The sequence below is a fragment of the Hemitrygon akajei genome, chromosome 12, assembly GCF_048418815.1.
Source record: "Hemitrygon akajei chromosome 12, sHemAka1.3, whole genome shotgun sequence".
NCBI classification, from domain to species: Eukaryota; Metazoa; Chordata; class Chondrichthyes; order Myliobatiformes; family Dasyatidae; genus Hemitrygon; species Hemitrygon akajei.
In genome coordinates this window covers 38929555-38955031 of record NC_133135.1, presented here as the reverse complement: position 1 = coordinate 38955031, position 25477 = coordinate 38929555, and the positions used below count along the sequence as shown (strand labels likewise).

Sequence of the window (25477 nt, the reverse complement as noted above, 5' to 3'; positions counted from 1 at the left end):
CATACTCCCAACAAGTTGACCACAGAACTACCCAATCTGGGACTCAATGCATCAATTTGCAACTAGATTCTGGACTTTCTTACAAATCACGGCCAGACAGCATACTAGACAAGTATACTGCTGCAGGTATGTGTACTGAGCCCACTCATTTACACTCATTTCATGTATTACTGCACCCTTGCCTATGCCAGCAACTCCATTATTAAATTTGCAGACCACAGTGACTGGATTAATTAAAAATAACAACAAAACAACAAAGAGGAGGAGCAGAAACTGTCTGAAGGTGTAATAACCATTACTTTTCCCTCAATATATAAAAAAAACAAAGAAATGATTATTGACCGGGAAATCAAGGTATTAACAAGCTCCACTACTCATAAATGCTGAAATAGTGGAAACGGTCTCCAGTTTTACGTTCTTGGGAGTGAACATCATAGAGGAGCTCTCATGAACCACTAACACCTCCTTGATAGTAGGGAAGGCTCAGCAGCACCTATATTATCTTAGGAGTTTAAAGAGAACAAATCTGCTCAGAAGCTGCCGGTAAACCTTTATTGATGTGTAATTGAGAACATACTGTATGACAATATGGCACATTAGCTGCAACAAGATTGACCAAAAAGCCCTTTAGCAAGTGATCTGGACTGCACAACTACCACATATGGAAACCATCAACAACTCACACTGTTTATGCTGGGCTTGCAACATTGTGATGGACTCAATTTCTACCATCCAGAAGGAGATACAGAAACATCTCTACCGGGACACCCAGACTGAAAAACAGCTTTTCCCACAAGGCTGTCATGCAACTGAACAATGCAACCCCCTCACCTCAGTCCATGGGCACTGTGGACAATCTCTAAATGCGATACATAGGCATGTGCAATATATGGGTTTAAATGGAGCGGCTACTTTGATTTTGGGGCTTTTTAAAAATCTCAGCTTTAATTCTTGATCCGATTTTCTATTTAATGATTGTATTTTATAACATGGGAATGTGTAATACACAAATGAGGCAGCTACTGTTACTTTCAATTTTAAAGTTGTTTTTAATTCAGTTGCAAATTAGATGTCATTCTAAATAACTCAGACATTATTTTAAATTTAGTCAATAACTCAAATCTGAAATAAAAATAAAAGTGCTGTAAATGTGCATCAGGTTGGGCCCAGCTCATAAATCCAACATTTTAATGTTTTCTTGCTGTAGTTGCTGACTCACCTGACTATTTCTAACATGGCCTAGTTTTGTTTTATTTATTAAATTTAAACATGTCACTGCAAATACACTACTCCACTACAATTAGAAAAAAACAGAAGGCTTTATTCATGAATAGAGATAACAGAAAAATGAAAAGTAAGTGAAGAAAATCAAGTGCAGAGACAAACGCAGGTGTGCACGATCATATAAAAATGGAAGAATTAAGAGTAAAGTGTGGAAAAGCAACTGAGCAAAGAGAGGTTTCAAAGTTATTTCAGAACATAAATGCAGACACCAGAGGAACCAAAAAATGTTAAAATTGAATCAGAACCATTAAAGGACAGGGCAGATGGAAGAGAAGCATATTATTACTCTTTACAATTTACCAGTGGCATGACATAAATGATGAGAAGTACAGTAAAAATAGAAGGGGACTTGTTAATCAAGTCTCAGAACTTTACATGCACATTAAAAAAAAATTTAGATGTGAGCCAGTCGAGCGCAATATACATAGATACAGAATTTGTTTGAAAATACTGAGGCTGAGGACTGGCAGATAACTAACACAATTATATTTGAGAGGGGGGAAAGAATGTGTCAGAGGAATTATAGATCCATCAGTTTAACACTGGAATCCTTATAAGGAGAAGACTTCTAGGAAATTTTAAAAGAATTTTACTTGACCAACCTTATTGATTTTTATTAGAAGAATTAAACAGAGTAGACGACAGTAATAAAGTTGGTCAATATCTCAATATAAATAGCCCTCAATAAAATAATGTATCATGTCGAAAGTAATGTCAGTATATAAGCATCAAAATAGATTACTAACTGACTATGGCAGAATGCTAAGCATAGTCATAAAAGGCAGCTGTTAAGTGAAAAAGGTGGCTACTGGCATTTCATATGGATTTAAATGCTGGGCTGGATTGAAAAGGTCAGTGCTGGGCCATTGCTGTTCTTCAATTCCAAATATCAATTGACAATTTCTAAATGTATCAATGATACCAAATTTGGGAGTGAGAGAGGAAGGTACGACATACTACAAATTTATACACACCTGGTCTTAAAGGTGTACTGGTCCAGTTGTCAGCTAGATGAATATTTTTCAGCTGTTCCTTCAAACCACCAACAGTGGATCTAAAAATAATTTCAACTCAAACCATTAACAATTAAATTACATAAAACACATAGGTGCAGTGGAACACTAAGCAATAAATATAGCAAATTTAGAGTGACAATTTATTATAAATCGTTTAGAATTATTTCCTTCATAGATCCCTTTACAAGTATAGGAAATTAGGAAAAGGAAGGAGTGACTAAAATTAAAATTTGTAATTTCATAAAGCTTGTGACACCCTTCTAGACTCTTGAAGTCATTTTGCTCATATCTGACACACAGCAAGAAGATTGTGGTTGTTTTAATTACTTTGGGGCAGCACTATAAATGTAGAGGGTACCAGAACCAGAAAAGTCCTCAAATGCTACATCAATGTATACATTCTAAGATCAGAAGTTCACTTGCTTAATGATAATACCAGTGAGGGATTGTGAAGAAGTCCATACTGACACGCATAACTATGGACATCATTCTACGGTGAACTGATAGGTAACAAGTCGCAAAATACCTGGGTTAAACTGCTGCCAAAGCAACATATTAAATGGGGCTAACATTAACAAATTTTCCACATTAAATGTCCTTACCATCATGACCGACCATGAATTCAAGTGAATTAGCTTTATTAATGTAATAGATCACAATGGGTATTTTGCAACAGGTTACTCATTTCCTATGTCAAAACCATCTTAACTATACATCATGTCAGGAATGCTTCTGTTTACTAATATAGATACAACTACAAGAGTGCACAAGGACAATATCCAGGAAAATATGTGTTAAACAGATCATCTACTAGCTTAAGTATCTGGCCCTTCCAAACAAATGGCAAATCTGCCACTTTTGTTGCCGCATCATTTTGTATGAAACAAAATGCAGCAGTTTACTGAGGCTTCCACAACCTAGAGGGAACATGGGCAGGAACTGTATATGCAAATTGTTGATCTCTGCTTCATATTATCCTGATGTGAACATACAAATCCTTTTTTCATTTTCACTCTTTCTCAACAGCAACAAATAATGGATCTCACATGAACTAATTTTTAAAATATCATAAATTATTGACAGAGTTTCATTTTGCACTGGTTGAACCACACCTTGAGTACTGTGTCAAGTTCTGGTCACATTGGAAATTGCTGCGAAGACCCACTAAGCTGAATGCAAAGGAAATTAATCATCCAAATAATGGTTGCATGACACATTATTTAAAATTATGTTCCAATAATTTCCAAGCCACAATCACAATTCTCAGATGATGGATTCAGACTTGGGCTTTGAATAGGAGAACACAAGGAGAAAATAATGTTTAACAGAGTAAAAGGGGCCACTGCCTTTTATGTCAATCCTTGCTTGTTGTTATCTGTATTTTAAAATCTACCATCTGTTGGTATTAATTTTTTATAAATACTGCAGTACTGAAAACCTTCAGCAGCTATGATTTTTAAAAAATATAAACATAAATAAGGATAGATCGATTATTTTAAGCCATTCACCTGATAAGTGTAAGCTCCTGTCCTGAACATTCCCGCTCATGAGCTAACAATTGATACTTATTCATTAGTTCTCTCACGATCTATCAAGAGGGAACAAAACATCAGTAAGTAAATATACAAGTAACTTCTTAACAATATTAGGCTGACACAAAGAGCTGTACAGCACAAGACTTAAGAGAATGTAGACTGTAACATAAGAAAGTCCCACAAAGAGATAGGAATGGCAAATAATTTTTCATTGAAATTAATGGAAATTAATACTGCAGAACACTTCGGAAATTTCCTGTTCTCTCTGAACCAAGCTGTAGTAAAATTTTATTCGAAGTTGATTTTGATACTGTACTCTTCTAACTCTGGTTTAATGACTCAGTGGAGCACAGTCAGTACTGAGAAGATGATTTAGTTTGTACATGCCTTGCAACTAAACCATTGAAGCAAGAAGTGGTACAACTTAATAGAATAGTTGTCATTGCAATCAAAATTAAAAAGTTACACGATCTGCTAATAAACACCCAAATAAATAATAATTTATTCAGAACCAGTTCAATAAAACCAGGAATTATGTTTAAGCCTACAAGGATGTAATGGTGAAGCTTCACTTGGAGTATTGTGAGCAGTTTTGGGCCCCTTATCTAAGCGATGTTCCTTTGAACCCACTCCTCTAACATTGGAGAAGGGTCAAAGGAGGTTCATGAATACGATTCCAGGATTAAAAGGCTTGTCATATGAGAAACATTTGATGGCTCTGGGCTTATATTCACTGGAATTCAAAGAATGAGGGGTAACCTCACTGAAACCTTTTGAATGGTGAAAGGCCTTGTTAGAGTGGAGGTGAAGGGAATGTTTCCTATGGCGAGGGAGTCCAAGACCAGAGGACACAGCCTCAGAATAGAGTTGAGAAGGAATTTCTTTAGCCAAGGAGTGATGAATCTGTGGAATTTGATGCCACACACATTTTGTCTTGTCTTGTCCATACTGCACCATCTGTTGCCACTAGGCTATAAACGTGCAGGAGCAGTGTGTGGTTAAGTGCCTTGCTCAAGGACACACATGCTGCCTTGGTCAAGTTATTGGATATATTTAAGGCAAAGATTGATAGATTACTGTTTAGTCAGGACATGAAAGGATACAGGGAGAAGGCAGAAAATTGGTGCTAAGAGGGAAGATGAATCAGCCATGATGAAATGGCAGAGCAGTCTAGATGGGCGAAATGGCCTAATTTTGCTATTATATCTTATGATCATATGGTCTTGTATGTACAGTTAGATGACAATAACCTTGAACGGTCAAATTATCAGTTTTCATTGTCATTGCTATGGGAAGCTGACAGTAACTAAACATATTTGATTTATACATTTAAACATCACAAAAACGCAGACCGTGCTCCAACGTTGAAGTCAACAGGAATTTAAATTAGGTTAAGCACTTGGCTAATTCATGGGATAACATATTTGTAGATTCTGAAAAGATATCTGGAAAGAAATCTGATTTTTTTTGAGTGTTTTCAACAGGAAATTAGATGAAGATAGGTAAATGAGATAACATTGAGGTGGAAATGACAGTCTCAGTAATGGTAAAGATGAAGTCAGAACCTCTTGAGTCAAACTAAATCAAATGCAACTGCTAAATACTGGAAAAAGTGATAGTTTTGGCCTTCCAAGTGTTTACTTGAAGGAAACTACTGCTTAGAGGTCACAAAAGAAATTGTTATTTCAAACATCCTTGTTAATACAGTAATTTACCTTACTATTTTTATCTTGTGACTGCTTAAGTTCCTTTGTATCAGAAATCTGTTTCGCCAGTTCATCCTCTTGCCTCCCTGAAACAATAGTGCAAGTGCATTAGATACTAAAAGTAACTTTCAGCATTGAAATAAAATGGAAAATGCTGGAAGATGCAAATAAAATGATAAAATCACAAATGAAACTGTGTATTTGTTAGATACATTGGCTATGACCAAAGGAAAAATGGCTGTGGTCAGTTAGCACTTCAGTGCAAATGTGCTTGTCAGATGCTTCAAAAATCAAACTTACAAAATTTAGCAAAATGCTGAAAAGAAAACTGCCAATATTTACTAAAAGATACCAGAAAACACAATAATTGCTCCATATTTATTTTTGTCCACTGTGGACTCCTGACAGCCCTAATCTCCTACTGAAGGCAATCAGCTCCATTTTGTTCCCTTTACACACTAGGGCATACCATCTTTAATTACCAGTGAAGTTAACTTCAGACTACACATGAATTAGAGTATAATGCACTCCACAATGCAGTTACAATCATATTACAGAATAAACAGTAAAATACAAAATTAAAATAAAAGTAAAAAGTAAAATTAAGTACAGTATACAAACAACATACAGATTTACACTGAGTATGGTGGGAAAAGCATCATAAAGTTAACCTGAGCGCATTAATTTGGTCTAGGACACATTATGAGAATATAGCAGCAAAGACATTGAAGTGCATACACTCAGCATTACAGCAGAATGACAAGGCAATGTTTGCACTTGTGCAAATGCATGTTTAAGTTCATTTACTGAGTAGTATCTGTCACATTAGTAGCATCCTCTTCTATGGTGATGATGCTTGGCAGCTGAAACAGGTAGTCTGCAGTAACATTTCCTTTCCCTGCTTTATGGTGGACACAGAATTTGGAAGGTTGGAGCTGCAGGTACCACCTTGCCACTCTAGCATTACAATCCTTCACTTCTGAGCATCCCTCCCACTCAAAATTCCAAAAGTTTGCTTTCCTCTGTCTCAACCTCAACAGACAACACCTTAGTAGTGACCTTAGTAGTAAGAATCATTAGATTCTTGAACGGTTCAAGAGGACTGAAAAATTGTAAATGTCTCTCCACTCTTTAAGGGAGGAAGGCAAAAGACAGTAAATTGTAAGCCAGTTAGCACGACTTCAGAAGTTGCCATGGTGTTGGAGTCCATTATTAAGGATGAGGTTTCAGGGTACTTGGAGGCACATTGATAAAATAGGCCGAAGTCAGCATCACTTCCTTCAGGGGAAATCTTGCCTGACAAATCTGTTTGAAAAATTAACAAGCGTAGTAGACAAAAGAGTCAGTGGATGTTGTTTACTTTGATTTTCAGAAGAGATTTGACAAGGAGCCGCACATGAGGCTGCTAAATAAGAGTCCATGGTATTACGGGAAAGATACTAGCATGGGCAGAAGATTGGCTAACTGGCAGGAGGCAAAGTGTGGGAATAAAGACATGGGGGAACGTTTCCAGTAGAGGAAAAGTCTAGGAGTAGAGGGCACAGCCTCAGAATACGAGGACATCCATTTAGATCAGAGATGAACAGGAATTTCTTTAGCTAGAGGGTGGTGAACCTGTGAAATTCATTGCCACAGATGGCTGAGGAGGCCAAGTCTTGGGTATACTTAAAGTGGAGGTTTGGAGTCATAGAAAACTGCAATTCACAAACAGGCCTTTCGGCCCATCTAGTCTACACCAAACCATTTAAACTGCCTAATCCCATTGACTTGCACCTGGACTATAGCTCTCCATACCCTTCCCATCCATGTCCCTATCCAAACTTATCTTAAATGTTGAAATCAAAATTGCATCCACCACTTGTGCTGCCAGCTCATTCCACACTCTCTCCACCCTGAGTGAAGTTGTTCCCCTCACGTTCCCCTTAAACATTTCACTGTTCACCCTTAACCCCTGCCCTCTCACCCAGTCTCAGTGGAAAAAAGCTTATTTACCCTATCTAAACCCCTCATAATTTTGTGTACCTCTATCAAATCCTTTACATTCCAGAGAATAAAGTTCTAACCCATTGATTCTTTCTTTATAACTCAGGTCCTCCAGTTCTGGCAACATCCTTGTAAATTTTCTCTGTACTCTTTCAACCTCAATTACACCTTCCCTGTAGGCATGTGACCAAAACTACACACATTACTCCAAATTAGACTTCACCGACATCTTATACAACTTAAACATAGCATCCCAACTCCTTTATACTTATTTCTACGAAGACCAATGAGCCAAAAGCTTTCTTTACCACCCTATCTACCTGTGATAGACTAGCAATGAATTATGAACCTGCATTCCCAGATCCCTTTATTTTGCCGCAGTCCTCAGTGTCCTACTGTGTCTTACTATGCAAGACCTACCCTAGGTAGTCCTACTGAAGTGCAGCCACTCACACTTGTCTGCATTAAAATCCATCTGGCATTTTTCAGCCCATTTTTCCAGCTGATGCAGATCTTCCTGCATGCTTTGATAGTGTTCCTCGCTGTCCATTACACCCCCAGCTTTGGTGTCATCTGCTAATTTGCTGATCTAGTTCATAGATATAGATGCAAACAACACCAATCTCTGCGGCACTCTACTAGTCACAGGCCCCCAATGATAAAATAGTTCTATTTCACATCAGAGAAATAAGTATGATATACATCCTGCAATTCTTGCTCCAGTCAGAGAGGCAACCATCCACTAGCACTCACTGGCTTTTCCCATAAAGCCAATGTCTAGTTCAACTTCCTACCTCATCCTGAATGCCTTCTTGACCAACCTCCCAAGCGGGACCTTCTCAAAGGCCTTACTGAAGTCCATGTAGACAACATCCACTGCATTGCCTTCCTGAACTTTCCTGGTAACTTCCTCAAAAAACTCTATAAGAGTGGTTAGACGTGACCTGCTACGCACAAGCTGTGCTGACCATCTCTAAGCAGTCCCTGTCTATCCAAATACTCATACATCCAATCCCTTAGAACACCTTCAAATAACTTTCCCACTACTGGCATCAGGTTCACCAGCCCATAATTTCCTGAATTATTCTTAGAACCTTTCTTAAGCAGCAGAGCAACACTAGTTATCCTCCAATCCTCCAGTACCTCACCTGTCGCCAAGAATGATTTAAATATCTCTGCTAGGGCCCCTGCAATTTCTGTACTGGCCTCCCACAGGGTCCAAAAGAACAGCTTATCAGGCCCTGGCGATTTGTCCACCATGATTTGCCTCTTCCTCTGTTGACTGCTGTCCTCTGTTCATGACATTGTTACTGCTTTGCCTCACTTCTGCGACTCTGTCCGACTACCAAGTAAATACAGATACAAAAAGCCATTTAAAATCACCTTTATTTCTTTTTCCTCCATGCACAAATTGCCATTCTGATCTTCCAGATGACCAGTTTTGTCCCTTGCAGTCCCTTTGCTCTTATATATCTGTAGAATCCCTTGGGATTTTTCTTTATTTTGTCTGTTAGAGCAACCTCATGCCTTCTTAGCCTTCCTGATTTCTTTCTTTAGTGTTCGCTTGCATTTCTTATACAAAATAAGTACCTTATTTGTTCCTCCCTGCCTACACCTGCTATGCACCTTTTTTTTCCTTAACCAGGGCCTCAGTGCATCTCAAAAACCAAGGTTCCCTGAACCTGTTATCCTTGCCTCTTATTCTGAGAGTCACATACAAGCTTTATACCCTCAAAATTTCACTCTTGAAGGCCTTCCACTTCCCCTATACACTTTTGCCAGAAAACTGCTTGTACCAATCCATGCTTGTCAGATCCTTTCTGATACCATCAAAAATGGCATTTCACCAATTTAGAATCTCAAACCAAGGGCCAGACCAATCCTTTTTCAAAATTACCTTGAAACTAACTGCATTATGATCACTAAATGCAAAGTGTTCCCTGCACTAACTTATGCCCTGTCTCATTCCCCAATAGGAGATCAAATATCGCACACTCTCTCATTGGGACTACTGAGTAAGGAAACTTCCCTGAACACATTTGACAAACTCCATCCCATCTAGTCCTTTTATAGCATTGAAGTCTCGGTGAATATGTGGAAAATTAAAATCACCTATGATCACAACCTTATGTTTCTTGATAGGTTATGTTTAATAGTAGTAAGGGCATTAAAGGTTTTGTGGAGAAGGTAGGAGAATGGGTTTGGGAGGGAAAATAAGTCAGCCATGATTGAATGGCAGAGCAGACTTGATTGATTGAGTGGCCTAATTCTTCTCCTACATCTTATTGTCTTACATAAATGTAACAAGTTATCATCGTTTCAAGAAGAACACAAGAAACAGGAGCACCAGTAAGCCTCTGGGCCTTTAAGCCTACTCTGTTCTTCATCAAAATCATGTTTTATTTTAGAGCTCAATACTAGTTTTGTGTAGTAATCCCATATAACCTGATTCCTTAATCTACCAATCTCTATTTTCACTGAACTCAATAACAGTCTCCAAAGCCCTCTGGGGGTAGATTGGTCCAAATATTTACTATCAATTGAGTGAAGAAATTTCTCTCTCAGTCCTGAACAACCTAATTTTTATCCTAAGATTGTGTCTTTTCATTTAAAATTCCTCAGCCAGAACAAACTCCAATCTGCATCCAGCCTGTCAAACTCTGAAAGAACTTTGCAGCTTTTTTGAGGATAAGATATCCTCTGAGTCTTGTGAACACTGGAGAATACAGGCCTAGCCTGAATTTTTTTTTTTATATACCATAAGCTTACCATACCTGGAAGCAGGCTAGTGAATTTATTTAATTGATTCCTCAATATCCTGTTATGGAAAACTATTTCATACAGCTTCCATGAATTCATCCTCAACCTCATTATTGCTGTCTTGATTAGTCTGTTCTGCATGTAAACTAAAGTGTCTGACAATAATTCTATTACCCCTATTTAAGCACCTCTAACTTTCCAAATAATGCAGTGCTCAATAATACAAATATCATGTAGTGGCCTATCAATACTGTAACTCCTACCAGTACTTACTGCCCTTTGCTCTTTCACAGCTGAATTCCATACAAATGTGCTGATCTTTCTTCCCCATCATCCATCCTATTTTATTAATAACATTATATTACTGACTTTTTCATTTTTAGAAAATAGGTGATATTGTGTTATTAATAAAATTACAAATATCTTTAAACGTGCAACTCACAGCTTTGGTCATATTACAATTAAATCATACTCATTTGGGAGGGTAATAAACATTGGCCTTGTCACATTCACCAGATTGTAAAATCTCTTATTGGTGCCATTATAATTTGCCACATACTTATACACTTGACATTTTAATTTTTTTTCCTTCTTTGAATTCATTGTCTGTTGGCTTTTGTTTTTGGTCTATTTATTTCACTTATTACTCTTCTAATTTTCAATTTCTGTCTCTTCGTTTCCTGAATTATTCGCAAAGTTCCCATCATACTGTCAATCTAACAAACTCTTCCCAGAAGAACTAGCAAACTCCTCACTAGAGAACATTGGCTCCATAAGACATGAGCAGAATTAGGCCATTTGGCCCGGCAAGCCTGCTCTGCCACCCAACCATAAATGTTTTCTTCAATCTCTTTCTCCTGCCTTCTCTGCATAACGCTTAACCCCTATCACAAACCTATCAATCTGTGCCTTAAATATACCCATGACCTGGCCTCTACAGTTCTCTGTGGCAATGAATTCCATATATTTACCACCCTCTGCTGAAGAAATTCCTCATCTCAGTTCTACAGAAACATCCCTTTATTGAGGCCTTGGATCCTAGACTCTGCTACTAATGGATACTTTTCAACATCCACTCTATCCAGGTCTGGTTCCTGGTCCGGCTGCAGTGCAATGATTCGTGCAGGCTTTTCTTGCCCCAAAAATGGTCTGAATACCATAAAGATCTAAATTCTTCTCTGCTGCACCATATTTCCATCTACAGATTCATTTGCTCGACATTGCAATTTCAGTCATTGTAGGAACATGGAACTGAGAGTAAATTGAGATTACTGGCTTAGAGTTTCCTCTTTTAACATCTTTCCCAGCTCCTAAAATGCTGCCTGCAGAACCCTTTGTTTTTTTTCCATTCACCTACGTTGTTGATACAAACAATATCAGCCTCCCCATCCCACATGCTCTGCTGTTGTTCAGCGACACCCATGATCCTGGCACCAGAGAGGCAACATCCCATCCCAGAGTCACATCTAAGGCCACTGAAACATCTTCCTTCATTTGTAGATAAATTCATTCACCAATACTTTGAACTAATTCTATGACATATTTCAGACATTTTCAAAGCTCCTTTATAACTTACATGCTCAGTATTATTTTTATTTCCACAGTTTGTCTTTTCAGCATTGGTTGTTTATCAGTCTTTGTTTATGTATCATTTTTCGTACAATTCTATTGCATTTCTTTTATCCTTGCAAGAAAACGAATCTCAAGATATATGGTAACATATATGTACTTTGATAATAAATTTATTTTGAACTTTCTTCCTCCATCATCACTATTGCCTCTCATTCTTCTTTCCCTCTTGAAGAGGTGAGTCACTCATTATGACAGAACTCTAGCTTTAACTGGATTTCCTGAAGGAGCTACCAGTCCCCAGCAGTATTCAGAAAGGGAAATTTGTCAGTGAGCAATAGTTTCTCAGGGAAACCTGCCTGCTTTTCCGGTTGACATGACGGTCATCTATTCCCTCTCTATCCACACATACTTCAGCTGCATTGTGACCACCTAACTGTGCTATCACAATACATCCGTGATTCCAACCAAAGCTCCATCTTTGAAATGCAAACTCAAACTGCTGCAACATACAGTACATGTGCCTACTGGAAGCACCCTACTTTCCAAATGTACAAACAGGTTAGCTTTCAGTGACTGTGTACAAGGCCACTAGAATACTCGAGCATCCTCATAGAAACATAGAAAACCTACGGCACAATACAGGCCCTTCGGCCCACAAAGTTGTGCCAAACATGTCCTTACCTTAGAAATTACAAGCCTTATCTATAGCCCTCTATTTTTCTAAGCTCCATGTATAACCACATAATATGTAACCATATAACAATTACAGCACAGAAACAGGCCATCTCGGCCCTTCTAGTCCGTGCCGAACGCTTACTCTTACCTAGTCCCACTGACCTGCACTCAGCCCATAACCCTCCATTCCTTTCCTGTCCATATACCTATCCAATTTTACTTTAAATGACAATACCAAACCTGCCTCTACCACTTCTACTGGAAGCTCGTTCCACACAGCCACCACTGAGGAAAAGAAGTTCCCCCTCGTGTTGCCCCTCAACTTTTGCCCCCTAATTCTCAACTCATGTCTTCTTGTTTGAATCTCCCCTACTCTAAATGGAAAAAGCCTATCCACGTCAACTCTATCTATCCCCCTCATAATTTTAAATACCTCTATCAAGACTGCCCTCAACCTTCTACGTTCCAAAGAATAAAGACCTAACTTGTTCAACCTTTCCCTGTAACTTAGGTGCTGAAACCCAGGTAACATTCTAGTAAATCTTCTCTGTACTCTCTCTATTTTGTTGACATCTTTCCTATAATTCTGTGACCAGAACTGTACACAATACTCCAAATTTGGCCTTACCAATGCCCTGTACAATTTTAACATTACATCCCAACTCCTATACTCAATGCTCTGATTTATAAAGGCCAACATACCAGAAGCTTTCTTCACCACCCTATCCACATGAGATTCCAACTTCAAGGAACTATGCACCATTATTCCTAGATCACTCTGTTCTACTGCATTCTTCAATGCCCTACCATTTGTCATGTATGTCCTATTATGATTAATCCTACCAAAATGTAGCACCTCACACTGATCAGCATTAAACTCCATCTGCCATCTTTCAGCCCACTCTTCTAACTGGCCTAAATCTCTCTGCAAGCTTTGAAAACCTACTTCATTATCCACAACGCCACCTATCTTGGTATCATCTGCATACTTACTAATCCAATTTACTACCCCATCATCCAGATCATTAATGTATATGACAAACAACATTGGACCCAGTACAGATCCCTGAGGCACACCACTAGTCACCGGCCTCCAACCTGACAAATAGTTATCCACCACTACTCTCTGGCATCTCCCATCCAGCCACTGTTGAATCCATTTTACGACTTCAATATTAATACCTAACGACTGAACCTTCCTAACTAACCTTCCGTGTGGTACCTATACAAAAGTCTCTTAAAAGACCATGTTGTATCCGCCTCCACCACCATTGCCGGCAGCCCATTCCACGCACTCACCACTCTAAGTAAAAAAAAAACTTACCCCTGATATCTCCTCTGTACCTACACCCCAGCACCTTAAACCTGTGTCCTCTTGTGGCAACCATTTCAGCCCTGGGAAAAAGTCTCTGACTATCCGCAAGATCAATGCCTCTCATCATCTTATACACCTCTATCAGGTCACCTCTCATCCTCCTTCGCTCCACAGAGAAAAGGCCGAGTTCATTCATCCTATTCTCATAAGGCATGCTCCCCAATCCAGGCAACATCCTTGTAAATCTCCTCTGCACCTTTTCTATGGCTTCCACATCCTTCTTGTAGTGAGGCGACCAGAACTGAGCACAGTACTCCAAGTGGGGTTTGACCAGGGTCCTATATAGCTGCAACATTACTTCTCGGCTCCGAAATTCAATTTCATGATTGATGAAGGCCAATACACCATATGCCTTCTTAACTACAGAGTCAACCTGCACAGCTGCTTTGAGTGTCCTATGGACTCGGACCCCAAGATCCCTCTGATCCTCCACACTGCCAAGAGTCTTAACATTAATACTATATTCTGCCATCATATTTGACCTACCACAATGAATCACTTCACACTTATCTGGGTTGAACTCCATCTGCCACTTCTCAGCCCAGTTTTGCATCCTATCAATGTCCCGCTGTAACCTCTGACAGCCCTCCGCACTATCCACAACACCTCCAACCTTTGTGTCATCAGCAAACTTACTAACCTATTCCTCCACTTCCTCATCCAGGTCATTTATAAAAATCATGAAGAGTAAGGGTCCCAGAACAGATCCCTAAGGCACTCCACTGGTTACCGACCTCCATGCAGAATATGACCCGTCTACAACCACTCTTTGCCTTTTGTGGGAAAGCCAGTTCTGGATCCACAAAGCAATGTCCCCTTGGATCCCATGCCTCCTTACTTTCTCAATAAGCCTTGCATAGGGTACCTTATCAAATGTCTTGCTGAAATCCATATACACTACATCTACTGCTCTTCCTTCATTAATGTGTTTAGTTAGATCCTCAAAAAATTTAAAACAGGTTCATAAGGCACGACCTGCCCTTGACAAAGGTATGCTGACTATTCCTAATCATATTATATCTCTCCAAATCTTCACAAATCCTGCCTCTCAGGATCTTCTCTATCAACTTACCAACCACTGAGGTAAGACTTACTGGTCTATAATTTCCTGGGCTATCTCTACTCCCTTTCTTGAATAAAGGAACAACATCCGCAACCCTCCAATCCTCTGGAACCTCTCCCGTCCCCATTGATGATGCAAAGATCAATCGCCAGAGGCTCAGCAATCTCCTCCCTCGCCTCCCACAGTAGCCCGGGGTACATCTCATCCGGCCCCGGTGACTTATCCAACTTGATGCTTTCCAAAAGCTCCAGTACTTACTCTTTCTTAATATCTACATGCTCAAGCTTTTCAGTCTGCTGCAAGTCATCACTACAATTTGAAAGCAGTTTGAAAAGCTCCAACAAATAAATAGAGGGTTACCTCAAGCGGAGCGGCCTGTGGAAAGCGGCCATTGAGTGAGTGAGCCAATGAAGGAGTGGAGATTTAAGGCTTTGACTCGAGAGGCTTCAACGAGAAGAGGTGGAGGACGAGCTTGTTCCCAGTTAGTCTTTACAATGCCTCCTGAGACGGTGATGTGCCTCTCCTGTGAGATGTGGCAGTCTTGGGGGAACTCCCCTCTCCCGCAGAGTCACATCTGCTAGAAGTGCTTGCAGCTGGGCGATCTGGAAGACCGTGTGAGGAATCTGGAGCAGCAGCTGGATGACCTTCAACTCATAAGGGTGATTGAGGCAGTCATAGATGAGAGCTACAGGGAGGTAGTCACACCTAGGCTGCTGGAAGCAGGTCGTTGGGTGACAGTCCGAGGGGGGGAAGCGAAGGAGAGTAGACAGGTAGTGCAGAGCACCCCTGTAGCCATTCCCCTGAATAATAAGTTTACCGTCCTGGATGCTGTTGGTGAGGATGACTGACCAGGTGTGAGCTACGGTGGCAGGGCCTCTGGCACTGAGTCTGACCCTGTGGTGCAGAAGGATGGGACGGAGAAGAGGAGAGCTGTCGTCATTGGAGACTCTATAGTCAGGGAAGCAAACAGGAGATTTTGTGGACGTGAGAAGGAAACACGCATGGTTTGTTGCCTCCCGGGTGCCAGGGGCCGGGATGTCTCTGACCGGGTGCATGACATCCTGGTACAAGAGGGAAAGCAACCAGAAGTTGTGATACATGTTGGTACCAACGACACAGGCAGGAAGAGGGATGAGGTCCTGAAGTGTGAGTTTCGGGAACTAGGCAGAAGGCTGAAGAACAGGACTTCAAGGGTGGCGTTCTCAGGATTGCTGCCAGTACTACATGATAGTGATGGTAGGAATTGGAGGAGATGGCAGTTGAATGCGTGGCTGAGGAGTTGGTGCAGGGGGCAGGGTTTTAGATTTTTGGACCATTGGGATCTCTTCTGGGGAAGGTGGAACCTGTACAGATTAGATGGGGTTGCACCTGAACTCGACGGGGAGCAATATCCTTGCAGGTAGGTTTGCTAGCATGGTTCGGGAGGGTTTAAACTAATTTGCAAGGGGGATGGGACCCGGAGTGATAGAGCAGTGAAAGAAGTGCAAGAGTAAAGCCAGATGTAACATATAGAGAGGCTTTGAGGAAAGAGAAACAGAATAAAGGGTGTAACAGTAGTAAGGTAGAAGGGCTAAAGTGTGTGTACTTCAATGCAAGAAGCATCAGGAACAAAGGTGATGAACTGAGAGCTTGGATACATACATGGAATTATGATGTAGTGGCCATTACGGAGACTTGGCTGGCACCAGGGCAGGAATGGATTCTCAATATTCCTGGATTGTAGTGCTTTAAAAGGGATGGGGGGGGGGGGGGGGAAAGGGGAGGAGGGGTGGCATTACTGGTCAGGGATACTATACCAGCTGCAGAAAGGGTGGGTAATGTAGCAGGATCCTCTTTGGAATCAGTATGGGTGGAAGTCAGGAACAGGAAGGGAGCAGTTACTCCACGGGGGGTATTGTATAGGCCCCCAATAGCAGCAGAGATACCGAGGAGCAGATTGGGAGGCGGATTTTGGAAAGGTGCAAAAATAACAGGGTTGTTATCATGGGTGACTTTAACTTCCCTAATATTGATTGGCACTTGATTAATTCCAAGGGTTTAGATTGAGCAGAGTTTGTTAAGTGTGTCCAGGATGGATTCCTGTCACAGTATGTTGACAGGCCGACTAGGGGGAATGCCATACTAGATCTAGTATTAGGTAATGAACCGGATCAGGTCACAGATCTGTCAGTGGGTGAGCATCTGGGGGACAGTGATCACCGCTCGCTGGCCTTTAGCATTATCATGGAAAAGGATAGAATCAGAGAGGACAGGAAAATTTTTAATCGGGAAAGGGCAAATTATGAGGCTATAAGGCTAGAACTTGTAGGTGTGAATTGGGATGATGTTTTTGCAGGGAAATGTACTATGGACATGTGGTCAATGTTTAAGGATCTTTTGCAAGATGTTAGGGATAAATTTGTCCCAGTGAGGAAGATAAAGAATGGTAGGGTGAAGGAACCATGGGTGACAAGTGAAGTGGAATATCTAGTCAGGTGGAAGGCAGCAGCATACATGAGGTTTAGGAAGCAAGGATCAGATGGGTCTATTCAGGAAAATAGGTGTAGCAAGAAAGGAGCTTAAGAAGGGGCTGAGAAGAGCAAGAAGGGGGCATGAGAAGGCCTTGGCGAGTAGGGTAAAGGAAAACCCCAAGGCATTCTTCAATTATGTGAAGAACAAAAGGATGACAGGAGTGAAGGTAGGACCAATTAGAGATAAAAGTGGGAAGATGTGCCTGGAGGCTGTGGAAGTGAGCAAGGTCCTCAATGAATACTTCTCTTCGGTATTCACCAATGAGAGGGAACTTGATGACGGTGAGGACAATATGAGTGAGGTTGATGATCTGGAGCATGTTGATATTAAGGGAGAGGAAGTGTTGGAGTTGTTAAAATACATTAGGCCGGCTAAGTCCCCGGGGCCTGATGGAATATTCCCCAGGCTGCTCCACGAGGCGAGGGAAGAGATTACTGAGCCTCTGGCTAGGATCTTTATGTCCTTGTCCACAGGAATAGTACCGGAGGATTGGTGGGAGGAGATTGTTGTCCCCTTGTTCAAAAAAGGTAGTAGGGATAGTCCAGGTATTTATAGACCAGTGAGCCTTACATCTGTGGTGGGAAAGATGTTAGAAAAGATTCTTAGAGATAGGATCTATGGGCATTTAGAGAATCATGGTCTGATCAGGGACAGTCAGCATGGCTTTGTGAAGGGCAGATCCTGCCTAACAAACCTGATAAGAGTTATTTGAAGAGCTGACCAGGCATATAGATGAGGGTAGTGCAGTGGATGTGATCTACATGGATTTTAGTAAAGCACTTAACAAGGTTCCACATGGTAGGTTTATTCAGAAAGTCAGAAGGCATGGGATCCAGGGAAGTTTGGCCAGGTGGATTCAGAATTGGCTTGCCTGCAGAAGGCAGAGGGTCGTGGTGGAGGGAGTACATTCAGACTGGAGGGTTGTGACTAGTGATGTCCCACAAGGATCTGTTCTGGGACCTCTACTTTTCGTGATTTTTATTAACGACCTGGATGTGGGGGTAGAAGGGTGGGTTGGCAAGTTTGCAGACGACACAAAGGTTGGCGGTGTTGTAGATAGTGTAGAGGATTATCGAAGATTGCAGAGAGACATTGATAGGATGCAGAAGTGGGCTGAGAAGTGGCAGATGGAGTTCAACCCGGAGAAGTGTGAGGTGGTACACTTTGGAAGGACAAACTCCAAGGCAGAGTACAAAGTAAATGGCAGGATACTTGGTAGTGTGGAGGAGCAGAGGGATCTGGGGGTACATGTCCACAGATCCCTGAAAGTTGCCTCACAGGTAGATAGGGTAATTAAGAAAGCTTATGGGGTGTTAGCTTTCAAAGTCGAGGGATAGAGTTTAAGAGACGCGATGTAATGATGCAGCTCTATAAAACTCTAGTTAGGCCACACTTGGAGTACTGTGTCCAGTTCTGGTCGCCTCACTATAGGAAGGATATGGAAGCATTGGAAAGGGTATAGAGGAGATTTACCAGGATGCTGCCTGGTTTAGAGAGGATGGATTATGATCAGAGATTAAGGGAGCTAGGGCTTTACTCTTTGGAGAGAAGGAGGATGAGAGGAGACATGATAGAGGTGTACAAGATATTAAGAGGAATAGACAGTGTGTTGCCCTTAAGACATTTGTTTAGTTTATTATATTTTTGCTTTAGTAATTCATTTGTAATTATTTTCTAGTTAAAGTTAAGGCTGTTGAAAGTAAATTAATTGTCTGTGATGTATCGCGGCATGCGATGACGTCACACCCGGTTTCGCTGCGTCTTGTGGGAAAATACTGGTTTGGAGAAACGGGAAGGAGGGGGCTTGTGTGTGCAGGATCAGCGCGAGAAAAGTTTCTTTCTACGCACTAAGAAACATCATAGAAGCAACGCCGTAACTTCATAAGATAATCGATATTTTGAAGTAAAAATGTTAACGCTGATTCTGTTAAAAGTAATGACGGTTGATGAAGTTATTTTCTTGTCCTATTGAAAATGTTACCGGATAGATTGTGTTGAAGTATTTAAAGCAGTTGATGGTAGATTCTGACTGCATGTCGTATTTTAATGTAATATAGTTTGTTGTAGTTTTATTTTTCCAAGTATTTATGATGTAAATGTGATGCCAAGGAAAAAAATACTGTATATATTTTGTATTGTTTTATCAACAGTTTTCACCATACGTTAATGTGGAAGAGTGAACAGTAAACGGTTAATCTTACTGGGATCGCACCTCATTGACTCCGGTTTATACTTGGTGTTTAGTTCAGAGTTTTTACACCTGTGCAAGAACACTACAGACAGAGTGGATAGCCAGCGCCTCTTCCACAGGGCACCACTGCTCAGTAGAAGAGGACATGGCTTTAAGGTAAGGGGAGGGAAGTTCAAGGGGGATATTAGAGGAAGGTTTTTCACTCCGAGAGTGGTTGGTGCGTGGAATGCACTGCCTGAGTCAGTGGTGGAGGCAGATACACTAGTGAAGTTTAAGAGACTACTAGACAGGTATATGGAGGAATTTAAGGTGGGGGGGTTATATGGGAGGCAGGGATTGAGGGTCGGCACAACATTGTGGGCCGAAGGGCCTGTAATGTGCTGTACTATTCTATGTTCTATACAATCACCAAAATCCTTTTCCATAGTGAATACTGAAGTATTCATTAAATACCTCTGCTGTTTCTCATCTCTCAGGAGATTGCAGGCTTGGCTGAAATATGAAGTGCCGTTACAGAGCTTACTTTATTAATTGACAGTTCAAAAGAGACTCAGCACCAACAAGCAAGAATGGGAGTGACTTAGAATTAAAGTGATAGGATCCATGTTTGCAGAATGAATAGAAGTGCTCATCAAAGCAGTTACCCAGTTTGCATTGGCTATCACCTACAGCATAAGGGGAAGTTTGCAACATACCAAACTGAAAATGGTAGAAGGAAATTGCTATTTCATTTATAGGAGTCTCTGAAGCTCCGGTACTTCTGATATTTCTCCCTTTTTCACTTAATCAAGAATTCTCCTCCACCAGAAATGAGAGGACTCTTGAACTTCAAATTATTTCTGCATGTATCACAAACCTTCTCTGATCAAGCATTCCCTTGCCCTCCCCAAAAAATATAACAATATTTATATTTATGGTAGGCTAATCCATTTATGTTCTGGTAAAATTATAAAGAATTGAAAATCCACTGATTGCACTCAACTACTTACATATCTTGTGTTTCATGTCATCAATCTCCTTTCTAAGTGATTCATGTTCTTCGCAGAGATCTTTTCTTCTGTTAATAAAATATTTTATTAAAACGTATTCAGTGGATTGTTCATCAATCATTAACACTTTTTCAGGAGAACGTCAAGTATTATCAGTAATTTATTACTGATGGACTAGATTCCAGCTCCCCACAAAACAGTTTAAAGATGGATGTTCGGAGTTCTACATCTGCATTTTGCAAGTCAGAACAGAAAGAAACATCACTGAATTTCTTAAGTGACAGAACAAAGATTGCTGTTTTCAGTTTAATCAATACTTGCTTAGTAAATTCAAGAATTACTGCTAGAAAAACGTTTATCAAAATTATTCATGCTCATAACCTCCATCACAATCCATAAAATCATGTAGTCAAAATTTTATTAGAGCTTAAGCTGCATAAGCTATGAAAACAATGAGGATTATTTAAAAACATTTCTACCTTTCATGGACTTCTTGCATCAGGCTGGAAAATGTTAGCTTTCTATAACCAAGTCTGCTATCCATATGACGTATTTGCTCTCGCAAACTGTACATTTCATTTGTCATCTCTTTGCGCCAATCCTCCATCTTTCTCTCCAACTGGAAATCTAAACTTTTCTCTTCAGATTGATCTTGTAATCGCCGAATTTCCTCTGCAAAACAAATGGCAAGTTGAATTCAAAGTACATTTTTATCAACAGAATGTATTAAAATTTTAATTATTACCTTCTAATGATTGAATCCGCTGCCTTTGATGCTCCTTTTCTGTTTCAACTCTCAGTAAAGCTTGGTGTAAAGATTCAATGGTCTAAGGACAGAGAAAAATACTCATCACGGCAACAGAATAATAGTGCACATCAGATAACCAAGCAGTCAATTATCTTTAATCAATTCCTTTGAATAGCACGCAACAAAAAGTAACCACATGTGTAGTATACACTTAAAAAGGAAACAAGCCATTCCTATTAAGATGGGTAATTTAACAGGTATATTAAAAAAAAAAATTTTACAAATAAGTTCACAGAAAAACCGGCAGCAGAATGTTGCAAAAACAGAAACAAATACACCAGATAACGGAAATTGATATCTGGCCACTACACACTTTCAATAAAACCACAAATGCATGACAAAAATGGACGTTCTACAAGTCCAAACTTTTCAGCAGATCATACTGTTCATAGCAGGTTTTTGGAATAACATGAAGCAAGCATGTAGACCAAGAGCTTACTGGCAGATTGTCCATGTTCTACTGTGTCTCATCTTTATATATAGAAGAATCACATCAAAAAACAGGGTATGCCTGTGGATTTTTTACTTTGCACTGTGTTTGAACTGGATATATCAAGAGTATGCCAAATTCTATACTTATTATTACTCTTCCAAAATTTAAGAGGGCTTTTCGAAAAACCATGCAAACAGATGTGTACAGAGACACAGATTTATGAAATCTACATAGTTTTTACTTTTAGTGCACTTACCTTTCCTTGCAATTGTAGCTGCCTCAAGATGCTCATTAATTCTTCTTTAGGCAATTTCTGACTAAACACATCTGAACAAGATATGTGCTCCCCAGAAACCAAGAGCGGTTCATTGAATCGAATGTTTTTCATGTCAACCATGTCATGTGATCCAACTAAGAGAGAGCAAAAAGGTTGAAAGTAGAAATAAACCTCTGTAGCCAACACACTTGTAATAAAACAAAATACTCATTACTCGGGCATAATATGTTCTCTCAGATGACATTTTCCTTTGAGGCAAGTTTCTTACCAGAGTTAGAAAATAATCCACATTTGTGGCTTTCTTTGCAAGCTAACATCAACAATTTCTCACGGAAACTTCCAAGCATCAATCATCAATGGCACAATAGAGAAAAAAGGATGATTATTACATTTTACTGTCACACAGGTTCTGTGGAAGCTGCAGCAAGGCAAATATTAAAATGATGTGTTGACAGAATAGAATACAGACTGTCTACAATCTCAAGCAGAACCAAACCTTTGAAAGCTGGACTTTACTTCATAGAGCCTTTTCTGATTGCAGAAGTTCAGTAAAACATGAGTCAGGATGATAAGTTGAGAGGGACAGTGTGCAAACAAAGTGCAGTTAACCAGACTAACATGTCCCTTGAAAGCCCAACTCTCCTTTGTACAACCTTACTCTTCAAGCTTTGGAGCCAAGATCACCAATTACCAGACAAAGATGCAAACAAAGGATTCTAGGGCAGCACTTAATATGGAACAGCTATTTTACTAATTTTCAAGTATTATTGCCTTTTAACACATCAATTTAATTGGCCATTAATATCTGAAATATTATGTTTGGTACTTGAGTATGTAAATGATGTGATTCAGAAATGTACAAAGTTTCTATTAAATCAATTTCTATATCCAACTAGTTAATTTCTGTATAAAAATGTCATTTCTTTGTTCAAACTTCAGAACAATTTGATGACAAAAGACAGCCTGTTTTCATTGTAAATAAAGTGTGATTGATTGAGATACGAGAACAAGTTGTCAGGGTACAGCTAATTGGCGATGACAGTTCAAATGATCAGATTCAGCAGGTGTTATCAGGTTACCTCTGCTGAGAAATGCATGAAAACAATTATACTACTTAATTTAGTTTTAATTTAAATAAACAATACCACCTACCTTTTGCATAATACCCTGTGGTGTTCAATCTTTGCTGCAAAGAAAAAGAATACGTCACTCCATTAATACCACAACTATACAAAAATATTCAACAGTATTAGTACTGGGAATTACAGCTGACAAGTTTTATGTGAAGGTACACAATTCCTGGCTTATAGAATTCAAGCTTAAATATTTCGTTCAACATAAAAAACAAAATCCAGAGAGGACAGAAGTACAAAATTAGGAGAGATCCACAATTGCTTTATTTTAATTATTTTTAACCAAATCTGAAAGGCTCTTCACTTTTAAAAATAAACATTTAATGCAAGAGAGTCTAATTGGTTGTTAATATGTTTTTATCATTCCATTAGAAATACAAACCCCCTTTCCAGAAAAGTTGGGATATTTTCCAAAATGCAATAAAAACAAAAATCTGTGATATATTAATTCACGTGAACCTTTATTTAACTGACAAACTACAAAGAAAAGATTTTCAATAGTTTTACTGACCAACTTAATTTTATTTTGTAAATATACACAAATTTAGAATTTGATGGCTGCAACACACTCAACAAAAGTTGGGACAGAGGCATGTTTACCATTGTGTTACATCACCTTTCCTTTTAATAACACTTTTTAATTGTTTTGGAACTGAGGATACTAATTGTTGTAGATTTGCAATTGGAAATTTTGTCCATTCTTGCTTGATATAAGACTTCAGCTGCTCAACAGTCCGTGGTCTCCGTTGTCTGATTCTCCTCTTCATGACGCGCCATACATTTTCAATAGGAGATAGATCTGGACTGGCAGCAGGCCAGTCAAGCACACACACTCTATGTCTACAAAGCCACGCTGTTGTAGCCTGTGCAGAATGTGGTCTGGCATTGTCCTGCTGAAATAAGCATGGACGTCCCGGGAAGAGACGTGGCCTTGATGGCAACATATGTCTCTCTGAAATCCTAATATACGCCTCAGAGTCAATGGTACCTTCACATACATGCAACTCACCCACGCCGTGGGCACTGTTGCAACCCCATACCATCACAGATGCTGGCTTTTGCACCTTTCGCTGATAACAATCAGGATGGTTGTTTTAATCTTTGGCACGGAGAACTCGACGCCCGTTTTTTCCAAAAACTAGCTGAAATGTGGACTCATCTGACCACAGCACACGGTTCCACAGTCTTTCAGTCCATCTGAGATGAGCTCGGGCCCAGAGAACTCGCTGGCGTTTCTGCATAAATTTGATGTGTGGCTTCCTCCTTGCGTAATACAGTTTCAAGTTGCATTTCTGGATGCAGTGACAGACTGTGTTAAGTGACTATGGTTTTCTGAAGTACTCCCAAGCCCAGGTGGCTATAATTGTCACAGTAGCATGACAGTTTCTTAGGCAGAGCCGCCTGAGGGCTCGAAGATCACACGCATTCAACAGTGGTTTCCAACCTTGCCCTTTACACACTGAGATGTCTCTGAATTCTCTGAATCTTTTCACAATATTATGTACTGTAGATGTTGAAAGACCTAAATTCTCTGCAATCTTGCGTTGAGAAATGTTCCTTTTGAACTGACTAACAATTCTCTCACGAATTTTGGCACAAAGGGGTGAGCCATGACCCATCCTTGCTTGCAAAGACTGAGCCTTTGATGAATGCTACTTTTATACCCAGTCATGATACCTCACCGGCTACCAATTAGCCTGCTTAATGTGGAGTCTTCCAAACCGGTGTTACTTGAATATTCTGTGCACTTTTCAATCTTATTTTAACTCTGTCCCAACTTTTGTTAAGTGTGTTGCAGCCATCAAATTCTAAATTTGTGTATATTTACAAAATACAATTAATTCGGTCAGTAAAACTATTGAAAATCTTTTCTTTGTACTTTTGTCAGTTAAATAAAGGTTCACGTGAATTAACATATCATAGATTTTTGTTTTTATTGCATTTTGGAAAATATCCCAACTTTTCTGGAAATGGGGTTTGTAAAAGTACACATGAATGAAAAGCCTTCACTCCCCCCCCCCCCCCCCAAGGTATTAAGTGGGAAGCTGACAGGCAAATGCCACGTTCATGCCCTTTTATGTTTCAATCCTCAGTCACTTATGGAAAGCTCACAGCAAAGAACGGCAAGTTGAATAACAACTCCCTGATTTCTACACTTACCAATAT

The 25477-nt window shown here is 39.9% G+C and overlaps 1 protein-coding gene across 2 annotated transcripts in view; it reads right to left on the bottom strand.

The window, feature by feature from the left end:
- Positions 1-25477, bottom strand: part of LOC140736911 (uncharacterized) — a 48372-nt gene that overhangs the window by 10920 nt on the left and 11975 nt on the right. For both annotated transcript variants that reach the window (XM_073062940.1, XM_073062941.1), the window contains exons 3-10: positions 23331-23364; positions 22158-22312; positions 21406-21487; positions 21140-21332; positions 20661-20728; positions 5551-5627; positions 3809-3888; positions 2259-2338 (exon numbers count right to left, since the gene is read on the bottom strand). In XM_073062940.1, coding sequence (XP_072919041.1) covers positions 2259-2338; positions 3809-3888; positions 5551-5627; positions 20661-20728; positions 21140-21332; positions 21406-21487; positions 22158-22312; positions 23331-23364 — 769 coding nt within the window. The remainder of the gene's footprint in view (positions 1-2258; positions 2339-3808; positions 3889-5550; positions 5628-20660; positions 20729-21139; positions 21333-21405; positions 21488-22157; positions 22313-23330; positions 23365-25477) is intronic.